Source organism: Crassostrea angulata, chromosome 6, assembly GCF_025612915.1.
Source record: "Crassostrea angulata isolate pt1a10 chromosome 6, ASM2561291v2, whole genome shotgun sequence".
NCBI lineage: Eukaryota > Metazoa > Mollusca > Bivalvia > Ostreida > Ostreidae > Magallana > Magallana angulata.
In genome coordinates, this window is record NC_069116.1 from 19945242 (window position 1) to 19959041 (window position 13800).

Consider the following 13800-nt stretch of genomic DNA (forward strand, 5'->3'; position numbering starts at 1 on the left):
TTGGATGTAAGCAAGTTTGTTAGTTTACCAGGAAAGAACAAATGTCATTAACTACAATTTTTAACGTTAATAAAGTACATGTACATCTGGATTTATTATCTTCAATGATTTATCTTTTTTAACAAGGGAGTAAGAGTAAATGTCTCAATAATTTCCGAACAACCCTCGTATACATGCAAATAACATGCGTGGACTATAAATTATAAAATAAAATAATAGTCTTTACTATAAATGTAACTTCGATTAATATATTTATGCGTCTACGTTTATTGTGCTGATATGATTCTGAATCCTAAATTGCTTTGACTTTAAAAGAATAATGGTGATTACATTTTTTTTTTCTAATTTCAACTATGTTAAACACTCTCTGGAAAGAATGTTAGCAATGCAATTCTATACAAAATTACAGTACATAACAATACAATGATAATGTCATCCCTCAAAACGCAACATATTTGTGGCCCATTTTATAATTAATGCAGAAATATGGAAAACGTTCCATATGTTCATGTATAAAATGAAACAGCGACGAAAAGCAGTTTTCCTTTTTTTGAAGGGGAGGGGTGCTGAATTTCCGCGTCCATTTTATATTTTTTTTTCTGCTTTGAAAAAAGAACAAAGGTGATGTGAAATTTAATTAAAGTTCAAAGAACACAAAACATATATATATATCCAATTGTGGCTCATACCATGGTCAGTATAAACATATAAAAAAAATGAAGACTGTTTGGCCCAATGTTCGAACATGTGCATGTATATAGCATTTTCAAATATTTTGTGATCTATAGAAAGTTAAACAATTGTTTAAAAAGCCGCACTGTCCATGCCATTATCAAATTCTTCAAACTTTATGAATATTAAAAAACAAGGTCTTTAATTTATCTTCAAAGCAAAACGATTTTTTTTACAAGCTAGGGAAACAATTGGATCGGGGGGGGGGGGGGGTTGTTGACCGTCCGACCTCTATTGTGAATTATACTGTTTATTACTTTTTGGGGATGGTTTGGAACAGTAAATACTCTTAGAACAATGTCACCAATACACCCACATGCAGAGTTGAACTCTGTCATTAATCTAAGAGGGTCCCAAAAGTTGTTATATTCTTTTTTTTTTAATTTCGTATTTTACATATAAAGAATTTTTAATTTTTACTGTTGTTTTCGACGAAATCGTTAACATATTTCATCTCAAATATAGTAAAATTAAACGCAGACAAGTTATGAATATGTTGTAAATAAGTTGTGAATACAATAAACACACACTTGCAATTATTACCTTTTCAAATACTTTTGCGCTGACCTATTACTTAATTTATGCCGCGATCCTGATAAGGTATAAGTGCAGGTAACGTTCAAGAGTCGATCTAGCGTTAGCATATGGAAATACGTGAGTTATTGAAGGAAACTTTTCATTCTGAATATGCATATGAAGAGTGTCAAAATAAGGTCATAAAGTAAAATTTATAGTTTGTGTCACGACCATCGGAAAACCTGTCTAAAAACAAGCACGAGAAAACCATATCAATCTTGTAGACACAATTACACATGTAATTCTGCAAATGGTCGGGGAGAAGGAGGGGGGGGGGGGGTTATATATGAAACTTGTAGCAAACAAAATGAAATAAAAGAGAAAAAAATAGAAAAGAAGAAAAAGATCAATTTATTTACTCGATTAGTTGTTACACGTTGCGGACGTTTTGGACATGAAGAAATACTGTAGCCTGTACCGTGGCAGAATGGGTCACATGACTAAATGTCTTTAAATGCTGACTTCAAATCAGCATTCGGTAGTGCCAAATATTTGAAAGGAATGACCATTCTCAATGTTCTTTTGCTTTTGAATTCTTTTAAAGCTGACATGAATTCTTTACAGTATTTATTCAACATATTCATTAGTTCGTTCCTCAATCATTACTGGGGTGCATATACCGGGCAAAAAGTTTACGCTAGGTTGATTTTCGACTGAGGGCAGGCATCCAGATTGCACGGACTCTTAGATATAACTACACAATACGTATATTATATGATATAAATGAATTTAAAATAATAAACCAAACAAACTACACTCAGTCAGAAAGTAAAACAGGATGTTTTGCGAAAATTGCTTAAATATCCTAAAGAAACACTTAGCACAGAAAGGTTGCCTTACTTCGCACGTGCGCAGTTCCTACAGAGTTTACGTTTGCATCAAATTGTAGTTCCTCACCTGGCATTCTATCCAAAAAAAAGGGCAAAACAGGTAGTGATAATAATATTTTTTTTTTTAATTCCAAAAAAAAAATCAAACAAAACGCTGTGTGTTCATGATTCGTTTCTCCAAATGAACAATCTGTTGTCTAAATCTCGTGCTGTCATTGAATGATCTATTTCAAATTATGTCTTGCGCATGTGCGAAAATAAAACTAGAGGAGAACGTTCTGAAACAAAGATGAGTATGTAAGCCTGGTATCTGTCCACGTCGCTTGATGTCTCTTTGGAAATTCTCTTGCAGTGTGCTGGCAAATGCGCTGCCTTCGAAATACATTTCTATAAATTTTTGGGTGAATAATATATCTGAATGCAGGGGGGCATGAATTGTGTTCCTATCCTTATATAAGTTATGATATATAGATGGTGTTTATGTATGCAAATATGTTCAATGTATCATTAAAAGTTAACTATAGTCTGTCCCAAAATATTTATGCAGCACATTTGAACGATTTTTAATAAAAATACACATACCTGTGAAAGAAGTGCAATGAAATAGTTGAAAGGGATAATTTCAAAGATAATTTCATTAACACATTATCATCTTTCACTCTGAAAAATTCAAACGAACGATAACAGATTCCTTAGGGAGATATATAATGGGGAATGTTTACATCTTTTTTCTATTCTGAATACACTCCGAATACATTGCGCAATTTCTTAACGCTATCATCCGGGCTTGCTGCAATACAAATTCACCGTAGGAATAACATTATTTAGCATTGTATTGAAACCTGATAAGCTAACAGGGGAATTTCGACTGAGAAATCATGGAAATTTTTCATACTTTTGGATGAACATCGTTTGAACCCTGAAGTATTTATAAATATCAAGCAATTAAGCCAAATGTGAATCCAGGATATCTTGGGACAGACTATAGTATGAGAGTCAATGGATTGTCTTGTATAATATAACAACGCTAAATTCATTTTTTAGTTTTATTATATAATTAAAAAACAACAAACAAGCAAAAACAAGTTGAATTATAGAATTGTATATACAATATAAACAGAGTTAACAAAAAATTCAAATAACAACAACAAAACAAACTTGAATAACGAGAAAAAATAAAGGGTATTTACCGGTAATATAAATTATGTAACACAATCTTCATATAACGGATTTCACATCATGCCATTATCATGTTTAAATACACATATTTTTGTAGTGTATGTGAATATAAATGAGACGTTTGAATGAATTGTAAATTAGGTGCTGTACATAGGTCCATTAATCAACAATTAATGCAAATTTCATTCCATAAAAAAAAGCAAAAATAAAAGTTCTCAAATATACATGTATGCTAATATATACATCAGGATGTGCAGTCATCTCTAAAGCATATAAATACTAGTTTAAAATTTAAAAGATAGAAAAGTTACAATTTATAAATGTATAGAGCGCTGGAGGTGTATATGCATGTATATACGTATTTTCTTCATGACTCCAAAACGAAATTAGTCCTGAATAATGGGCGTCAAGGCGTAGTACAAACATGTCACTTGTTAATCCTGTCCTTCTGAGTAAAGACAAAATGTTATATATTCAACTGAAATTTATCAATCAAAACTGATTGATATTTACGAATTAACCAGTTTGGAAACAATTTGATGTGGGTATAAAAATTCAAAGATTACGCGTTTTCCAACATTAGAGAATGAACATCTTGGCCGATTCCCAGTCAATGCATTGTCACTTACTTTGACTAATTCCCCGATGTAGTAGTCGGACAGTACTATCCACGCGTCGTTGCTGTGGCCCTTGTCCATGAACGCTACCGTAGCGTCTCTCCCCCCATACTCCATGATTACATCCAAACCCCCAGGATGCTGCATCCAAATCATGCCATGTTTATTCACGATAATAGGGTAATATTGCATAAAAGTAAAGATAATCATGATTCTTTTCATTTATTTTAAAAACTTCATCAATAATTTTTATACCTCTCGTGTGAAATTCGTAACATCGTACACTTTATCGCAGACGATGATCCAACAGGAGTGGATCTCGCAGTGATCCGCCACTTCGTCCTTGGAGAACTCTGGGACCCGGGGGGACCGGTGTGTTACTGTGGTCTGCAAGTGGGCACTTGGACTGACCACTGCCGCTACAGCCATAGAATTAGAATCTAGGGAAAGAAAACCAGCTCAGATTAATTTCCACTCACCTAGGATCCTCCTGAGTTTATGCAGACTGGAAAGTACTAACAAGCCCACAAGGAAACCTTACCGCATTGTGGGCTGTTTTAGTACACAGTATCTTTTGTTTGGGTCTGATAAACGGCTCATCCGGTTTTGAGATTTAGATATGAAGAGATATAGTGATAATACACAGGGGCTCGGTTGTTCGGTTGTTGGATTGAAGTCATTATATTTATGTCCCCGAAGCCAGTACGAAGATTTTGCTACGTTCAATAACCAATCAAAAATGATATCAATATTGTTTGTATTGTAATGATATCGTCAGAAAAATATTATCTATACCAAAGACACACAGGAAACTTTCCATTTGATTGGAGTTTCCTCTATAAAGGAACTTTTCCTTTTTGTACATAAATATACGAAGTATATATATACATATATGCATTTTTTCAAGTTTGTGAAAGATTTTCTTTGAAACAAATGGAAAAACATGCCTACCTGTTGTCAACTGCACAAAACTAGTTCATTTTCTACTACATCCAAGGTGAAGGTTGGTTCCAAAACCAACCAATCAAAACCCCGACGTTAAACACACCTCAAAATATAAGTCAACAAAAAACCCAAGCTATTGAATTCGGATTATTGAGTGCAATTTGGTTAGTCTAATTTTAAACGAAGGTCAGCCCCCCCCCCCTTTCCATAAAAAAATAAATGAGACTCCCTATACTACATTCTCCACTAGTAAGCTTACGGTTTTGCATTTATTTTATATTAGGTTATGACGGTTTTGCATTTATTTTATATAGGTCACGTGTGCTCTATTGTGTACTTAAACAAAAACTTCCTATTGGCATTCCTTCAAAATTTCCCAAATTGAAGATTTTTTTTATATTCAAGTCCTACAAAGTTTCCTTAGTAGACATTTTTCTATCGCGAACTACGATGCGTTTTTTGTTTTTGTTTTTTGTTTTTTGTTGTTGTTGTTTTCTTTTTTTTCTTTTTTTACACTGAACCTATTTTTTTAACGCGTAGTTCAGGTGTTCTATGAAGGAAGCAAGCATAAAGCATTTACTTGGATTAATTTACTTCTCTCTGAGTTTATATTTACTTAACCACACAAAGTATATATATTAACAACTGTGCCGGATAATTATGCCAGTGCAGGGTGGCATTTTTGCACCCGTCTAAGCTGCATATAAGAAACCTTTAAATATGCCATATGATAGACCATTGATTAAAGAGTTTGCAACCACCTTTTTTATCATTGTATCTAACCTGTCAGGTGAGATATTTACCTTTCAAAAATAAATTCCTACACGAGAATAATTTTTCCCGGAGGATAAACAATATTCCTATAGAAAATTTGAAATCTCCTATCGGAATTCAAGAACTCCTATATGAATTTCCATTCCGATAGGATTTTATAAAATCCGGTAAGAAATCTTAATTTCCTATAGGATAACTACCTGTCAGAATCAAATTCCTAAAGGAAATACCATTTTATTATAGAAAATATAATGCCTATGGGGTTGTCAATATTTTCTGTTGGAGAATCATTTCTCCTATGAGAATTATCATTCCTATAATTTTTAAAGTTAAATATCTCACCTGTCATGTGAAATGCACTAAAACAAAAGTGGTTATTTCCTTTCTATACAATGGTCTATCAATTGGTATATATATACTGATTTCTCCGAAACTGCAACTCAAGCGGGTGCAAAAATGCCACCTTGGCACTGGCATAATTATCCGGCACAGTGTTATATAATTTATTATCGTTATTGTCACCCTTACAAGTTGCTTATATATAGAAGGAATAAACATTTTTTTCATATTAAAAAAAGGTCCGCCGGCACACCTCGGCCGACTCGTGCCTCGTATATTTATATGCAACTGAAATAGTATTGTCGATTTATTCGCTGGCGAATCAATGAATAGGGTGCATAAACTACCAAAGAAAGTATTTCATTGTTAATATCAAAAGTGTGCAAAAAAAAAAAAAATAAATAAATAAATAAACAGTTAGAAATTTACATAATGTTTCCAGAAGGAACAACCAAAAAGTCTTCCGCTAGTCATTTGTGCCTCCTGCTTTCCGTTGCATTTAATACGGCAAAAAAAAAAACGTAATAAAAGTCACTTTTTTACTTTTACTGGAATATAAATACGGGTTGTTCGCTTCATAAATATGACCTTTTGACCCATCAAAAGGTTCACACAGAAATGAAAGTTTATGCTATTCGGTAGGGTCACATTAGTAACTATTATACCTCATTATAATAATTTTACCTTACGCGTTATCTGATTGGTTCAAGACAATCACCTGTCAGGGCAATAAAACTTCATATTTCCCTGTCATCGTCATATTCCGTTATTGCTTTACAATATTCGAAAAAAAGATTAAAACCCGACGTATTATGAATTACCCCTGTCGTTCGGTATAATAAACAATTTATGAAGTTGCCCTGTGGAAATATGATTTTCATTGGGGGAATGAATCTTCATATATCTCCCTTACAATCATGCAATAAATGTACAATATATTTGCAAATGTTAATATAGAATCACAAACCGAAGGCTAGCGGTTGTGATTCCTTTTTGTCAGTGACTGTATGAACGATTGGATTTTCAAAAAAGAGTATAGAAATTATCTATATATTAACTATGTACATCATGGAAGATGTAGAAAGTTGATGTATACAGGATAACCTGCTAACCCCCCCCCCCCCCCCCCCCCCCCCCCCCCCAGCATTTGTAAATTTAATTTACGAATTCGTTCAAACACTGATATATCAATGAACAGGTTACAGTATAATGAAAAAGAAAGGTCTAAAAGTGTTAATGGTTGTTATTAACCTTTACAATTATCAGCTTACTTTTAAATATTCCCATAACTGGTGCATATACACGGTAAACGTAAAATCCCTTTCATTCAGTTTTACTCGCATAAAACAAAATATAGATGATATATAAATACAATGTGAAACATGATACAAAACAAAAGAATTAAGTGTTAAAAGTATACATTATATTGATGGAGATTTCGTATGTTTGTATTTGAAAACATGCAAATAAAAAAAAGTGTTAGGTAAGGTACGTAATTAACAGTTGGTTATACTCACTGTAACTAGCCCAGACTGCCACGTTCCGCACCCCACCCGGCCCCACACCCAAGTCTCTTCTCGCTACCTCGGTCATGTTGTAAACTAACTGATTATCAAACTGTCCGAGGGCCATCCATCAGTGAGTATATAGGCCCCGTTTGGCCTTGGTTGCAAAACGCGAGTCACAAGACCCGCGGTATTTTCGGGATTACACGTGGAGGGGCCACACATCAATGCTGTCAAATTATATAATCGGCAACAAACATGGGTGCCGTTTGACTGCAGAAATAAATATCTATGTTTTTTTTAATGAGGCAAAACTAATGACATTGTCTGTTATAAGTATGTCTATTCCGGGAACTACTTGAAAATATTTTTCTATCTTTAAAAATCAGACTTCGGTTATAGTTGATGCACACGTCTTACACGAACATTTTAATATTATCTTTTAAAGATATTGATTTCATGGCCATGTGTTATTTTTAACATTATTAATAAGTTGTCATAAGATTGTCGTAATGTTTGCACGAACAATCTTCAAGTCATTCCAGTAGAAGTTGTTGGGTTTCTTTTGTTTTTGTTTTTGTTTTTTTTGAAAATGAACTACATATCATTAAAAAAACATATTAACTTGGGAAACAAGAGGCATCAGCTAAACATTTCCCATTTTTAACAAGTTACTGGTGATAAACCCGTTTTGCACAAACAAGTATAACAAAGACAAGGTCATATAAGATAAATCGGCATATTTTTCGGGTGAAAATATTCAAGAATGGGATCGGGGACGGAAGTGAATATCTAGTGAGACTATATATCCAACGATGTTTTCTCACTCTCAGGACAACGATGCATTGAATAAGGAGGTCCTATTTATATCATAATCCGCTTAGATATGACTTCATTAAACTTAATTTATCAATACTATCTGAATATTTTCCTGTGCACGTGTTCAAACAACTACTTTGAACCAATTGTCTGCGTAAAAATACAGCAAACTACATTGAAGCGTTTAATAGGTTGGACAAAGGTCAGAAAACATTACGTAGAAACTTTTCTGGAGTAAACCCCTATTAACCCTTTCAACGCCAAAGGGACAAAAATGTCGTCACTTGTCGTTATGCCAAAGCGACGTAAATGTCGGTTTTTATACTTATCTAGAATTTATCCGAAAAAGTTATAAACGTGTGGAAAAGTTCCAAATAAACAGATCGTAAATAAAAGGTTTGTGTTATATTATAAATTGTATATATGATATAGCTAAAATTGACGTCATTTTACCCTAAATTGACGTCAAAATATGACGTCATTTTATTGCGCTAACAATTTTCAATGGCGAACAATTCTGATTCTGGGTCTGACGTTGACGCATCCGACGAAGACGTTTCCGACTTAGAAAGTGAAGAAGAAGCTGCCTTTTTCAGAGGCCCATGGTTTAGTGTAGTTGACCCCCAGACATTCCAGCTGCCGGAGCCAGATTTTACAGAAAATGCTGGGCCCGTCAACTTTGGTCCTGGTATGGCAATTCTGGATTTTTTTGTGAAATTCTTGCATGCCGATGATGATAATGATATAATAGATATTCTAGTAAGAGAAACAAATCGTTATGCGGACCAGAAAATCGCCCAAAAAAGCAGACCTCCAAGAATATTGGGGCCACATTCACGATTTCGCAACTGGGTTCCTGTGACATCTGACGAAATGCTTGCATTTATTGGAATAGTGTTGAGCATGGGGATTGTGAAAAAGCCGTCATTTGAATCGTACTGGGAATCGAACCCCCGTGCGTGGTCTTTTGAAACGCCAAACTTTGGGAAAATTATGTCAAGAAATCGTTTCCAGGCCATCCTGCAGTTTCTGCATTGCAGTGACAATTTAGATGTTCCAGAGCCCGGCGAAGAGGGATATGATCCCCTACACAAGATATCACCTGTCATCAACATACTATATGAGACATTTGGTAAAAACTACAGGTAAATTGTACACTTATAAATGAAACTCAGATCACACAATCAATAAATTGATAACTTATTAGAATATTGAATGTACCGGTAATGCTAAATTCAGCGTGAAAGCGATAATATTTATGAAAGTTTTCGGTAAGGGTAATTTTACGCGTATATATTACACGCACTTTTATAGTAAAAATATCAGTTTGTTACTACATGTATCATTTACTTTTATATGTTTATATGTAAATATATTTGCAATTGCACATATCTGTTTATATAAATCACAATAATTGCAGTCAGATATTCTTTATGAATTTTAAAGTAAATTTGAAACAAAGTTCATAGTTATTTTCAAATTCTTGAACAGCTTAAACAAGATTTAACCCCCCCCCCCCCCCTGCACTTTATGGGTATTTCAAACCTCCCGAGTAGTTCTTTATGTGTAAAACTGTGTAAGCTTATGAGAAAAGAATCAAGAAACTGTTTATCAAGTTAGCTTAGAATGAATTTGGTTCTTTTTTAAATATATCCCATTGATCTATTTGAATATACCCCATTGAGCTATTTAAGTTTATCCTATTGAACTAAACAAGGTTAAAACAATTATTCATTGTTATAAAAAATTCAATCAATTCGACCAAACCCTGAACAATTTTAGCAAATGCACAAAAGACATTGGAATTACAGAAAAAACTCAAATTTAAACTTATTAGGAAGTCAAAGTTAGAACAAATACAATGCAGCAAGATTGTCACAGGATTATCTATTTTTGCGTCTAGAGAATCTCTTTATTTCGAAACAGGGTGGGAAACGATAGTAAAAAGAAAATTTCCAGGCTGAAAACCATGTATAACATTGATAGAAACCTTTTACCCGATTGTGTAATGGACATTTTCCTAAATAAACGTGCTAATGCATCCAATTATACTACAAGAAATTCACAAAACTATAGTATACCAAAATGTCGATTACAATTATATTAATTCAAAGTGCAACATTTTTAAAAGAGCGTTGTAACATGGCATTGTTCTTGTCAGATGTAAATTTTTATCGGGCGCTTACAAAAGCAAGTGCACGCAGCAAACTGACCAATGGGGATTTCGGCACATATTTTTTTAATGCTCTCGCTAATAACTAAATTTAAAAAAAAAACCTCATAAGCCGTTAAAATTTGATACATGTATATAAATTATTTAGTTAGATTAATAAAATTCCAATTATCCCCGAGTTTCTCATATGTATTTCGCGTATCATGCAGGCATGGGTTTTGTCAAATACAACACACATACTTTAAACTTCAATAAAGACAAGACCTTTGGAAATTAAAAATATGTGTAAACGAGAAAAAAGTATTCCCATTTCTATTTTATCAAATGCTTAAACCCAGCGATATGTTGTTTATTCCAACTCATTAAAAAACAACAACAACCCCCCCCCCCCCCCCAAGAAAACTCTCAGAGCGCTCGCTTAAAAATACTTCCCCGAGCAAAATGTTGCTGCTTTTATAATTATTTTATCATCATTTAAATTGATGAAAAAAACTTCTTGAATACTACACTGCAAACACATGTACTTCGTACACGTGCAATGAATTACAAAGTAATAAAAAAAACAATGTCTCATGCTTTGGATAATTGTCAGAAATTAATATGTATAGTCAATACTAGTTAAGCCTTGGTCACTTTTTTGTTAATATTTCCTGATTTAATTATGTTCTTTCAAGTCTAAATCAAGATGTCTGTGTAGACGAACGCATGGTTGGCTTTAAGGGCAGGCATCAGTTAAAGCAGTATATTTCCAACAAGAAGGCCCACCGATGGGGTATAAAGCTCTGGGTGTTGTCAGACTCCATCACCGGGTACACGCACCACATCAATATTTACAAAGGAAGAAGGAATGAACGCCGTAGTCCGAATGGACAAGTATGTTGTCCTTTAATGCGCGCTTTTGTTAAACATGTTGGTTATATCTTAATTATTTCAATATAATGCACAAGTATTTGTAGCTAATCTTAATCCCAGAAATGATATGAAACGCACCCTGCTAATGGTAATAAGGAATTTTCCCTAGGGTTATCAGGCAGTGATGGATCTGATGGAACCTCACTTTTACCAGGATCACCACGTCACTTACGACAGCTTTTTCACAAGCCCTGCTCTCGTCTACGACCTTCTGGATAAGGGGACTCACAGTACCGGCACGGTCATAAAAACTCGAAAGGGGATGCCTTCCAGTTTCAAAACCACACCAATTCAGAAAGGAGAGATTCGCGTGAAAACACGGGGTGGAGTCATGGCAATTCTTTGGGCAGACAGAAGAGTAGTTTCATTTCTGACTACAACCGGTTCCCCACGGTACGTACATGTTGTATTTAGATTCGATTCACCACGCCGTCGTTTGACGAATAAATACGCCCCCTCCCCTTTCTCTGCAATATATATAATTCTAGTGAAAAATATTATTTGCAACAGATTTGTACAGACAACAAATGGCAAAGGACGAGACATCTCTATACCAGCAGTTGTTGAAAAATACAACCACACAATGGGAGGAGTCGATCTGGGGGACCAATTAATTCTACAGTTTGAACCCGAGTTCAAAAGTCTAAAAATGTGGAGAAAGCTCCTCTTTCACAGTCTTGTCACAGCAGCGGGTATTGTATGATTTCATGTTTTCATTAAAAATTAAACTGTTTTAGTGTTGATGGTACACATATAGGTTAACTTATTTAAGATTCAGAAATGAAGGTAATTGTAAAAAAACCCATCATGATTCGAACTCATGACTTCTACAGATTCATAGTTCGAGCTCTGGGGCCCGTTTCACAAAGCTTTCCTAAGATTATCGTCAGTGCACTAGCTTTAACAATACCCACTAACCATCTGCGCGTGCGACCAGATAATCTTAAAAAAAATGTTAAAATTAAAAGTATACACAAAAGAAATTAATTGAAGAAATATATGTATATTTTGATATTTCTAAAGTTTTCAGTTAAGAATTTAAGTGAACAAGTCCTAATAATTCGTTTCTTCTTGTATTTTTGTTCAACTTTAATATGCATGTAATTCATTTCATTATATATAAACAGTCGCCATGTTCCTAAGACATCGGTTTACCTGTCTTAAAGTTAATACATAACTTAGTAATTTCATAAGGTGAGACTGGAATAGTGAAACGGATAAGTACTGAACTTAGGAAAAAGTTCTTTCCTAATATATAACTTAGTCCTAAGTATGCTTTGTGAAACGGGCCACTGACCCATTGCGCTACACTGTTAGCTAATGATTTTGAGGGGAAAAAATAATTTTACTTGATTTTATTGTTTATTTCGATAGAAAGTATGTCACAATATAGAGGTATCTCATACAACCATAAACATTTCATAATTTTTTTTCAGTTAACGCATTTATTTGCTACCGCGACACTTTCCTGGTTCAGCAAAAATTGAACCATCTAAAATTCCATCAGCAACTATGCCGGGAATTGATAGGGGGATACAGGCAGGGTAGCAGAAACAGACAGATGAGAGTGGTGCCTGTTCAGCACAGAACCTTGGCGAGGCTCACCGAGAGGCATTTCCCGTCCGTCATTCCAGAAGGGAAAAGGAAGAAGTGCGTGGTGTGTGCTGGAAATGACCGCTTCAAGAAAACACGCATCCAGTGGTGGTGTCAAGACTGTGAGGTGTTGGTGTGCATAATATGTTTATGAAATAAGTAGGTGCGACTTTTTACGTTGCAACTCGACGTCGCGTTTTACCGCATTACTTAACGTTGACGTCACTGTATGGCAAGATGACGTTACATACGTTACTGACTATCGGCGTTGAAAGGTAGTTCGCTGTATAGGTATTCTTTGAGATAAACTTTTTAAATTTTAAACTGCCTTCAAACGCATTCAATGGCCAACGCTTATATCTATATACAAGGTAGGTTTGATGAATAATTGGTTGACCACCCAACCTCCTTAAAAGGGGGAGGGGTCACGACTTGAGATAACAATTTTCCTATTTTAATCTTTTTTTACTAAATGCCTCTAATGCTCAACAAAGTTGGAATTCAAGTTGTTGTGATATGTGAAAAAAATACCCAAACACACATTTACTTGCATGTTCATATTCTATGCGCCGATCTTAACACTTTTAAGCTTTTGACAGCATAGCATTCTCAAAATATTTATTCAACAAACCATATCAGAGCTGGGGGACCTGGAGACAATAGTATCTCTCAGCAAATGGTTATATGTCAAAATTGCGCGAACACTCTCCTTGGGAAGGAAATTTTCTTCTACACAGGGCCGATCGCGAGGAATGAAGTGAAAAGTTACGTATAACCGCCTTTTGATGTTTTGTTGCCTCTAAATG

General features: G+C 34.5%; 2 protein-coding genes across 3 annotated transcripts; one reads left to right on the top strand and one right to left on the bottom strand.

Moving 5' to 3' along the window:
• Nucleotides 1-3170: 3170 nt before the first annotated feature.
• On the bottom strand, nt 3171-7666 carry LOC128186710 (uncharacterized). 2 transcript variants are annotated; one of them, XM_052856567.1, is made up of 4 exons: nt 7510-7666; nt 4190-4374; nt 3947-4075; nt 3171-3762 (listed from the first exon to the last, which is right to left on the bottom strand). In XM_052856567.1, the coding sequence occupies exons 1-4, from the start codon at nt 7622-7624 to the stop codon at nt 3745-3747; spliced, it is 447 nt and encodes a 148-aa protein (XP_052712527.1). In that variant the 5' UTR covers nt 7625-7666; the 3' UTR covers nt 3171-3744. The 2 variants fall into 2 exon arrangements, with proteins under 2 accessions (XP_052712527.1, XP_052712526.1); XM_052856566.1 differs by having other exon boundaries at nt 3171-3765; nt 7510-7665.
• Nucleotides 7667-8635: 969 nt separating this feature from the next.
• Nucleotides 8636-13148, top strand: LOC128187393 (piggyBac transposable element-derived protein 4-like). The gene is made up of 5 exons (XM_052857841.1): nt 8636-9461; nt 11164-11362; nt 11511-11794; nt 11912-12093; nt 12838-13148. Exons 1-5 carry the CDS (start codon nt 8821-8823, stop codon nt 13146-13148), a joined length of 1617 nt encoding a protein of 538 aa, XP_052713801.1. The 5' UTR covers nt 8636-8820.
• The last annotated feature ends 652 nt before the right edge of the window (nt 13149-13800 follow it).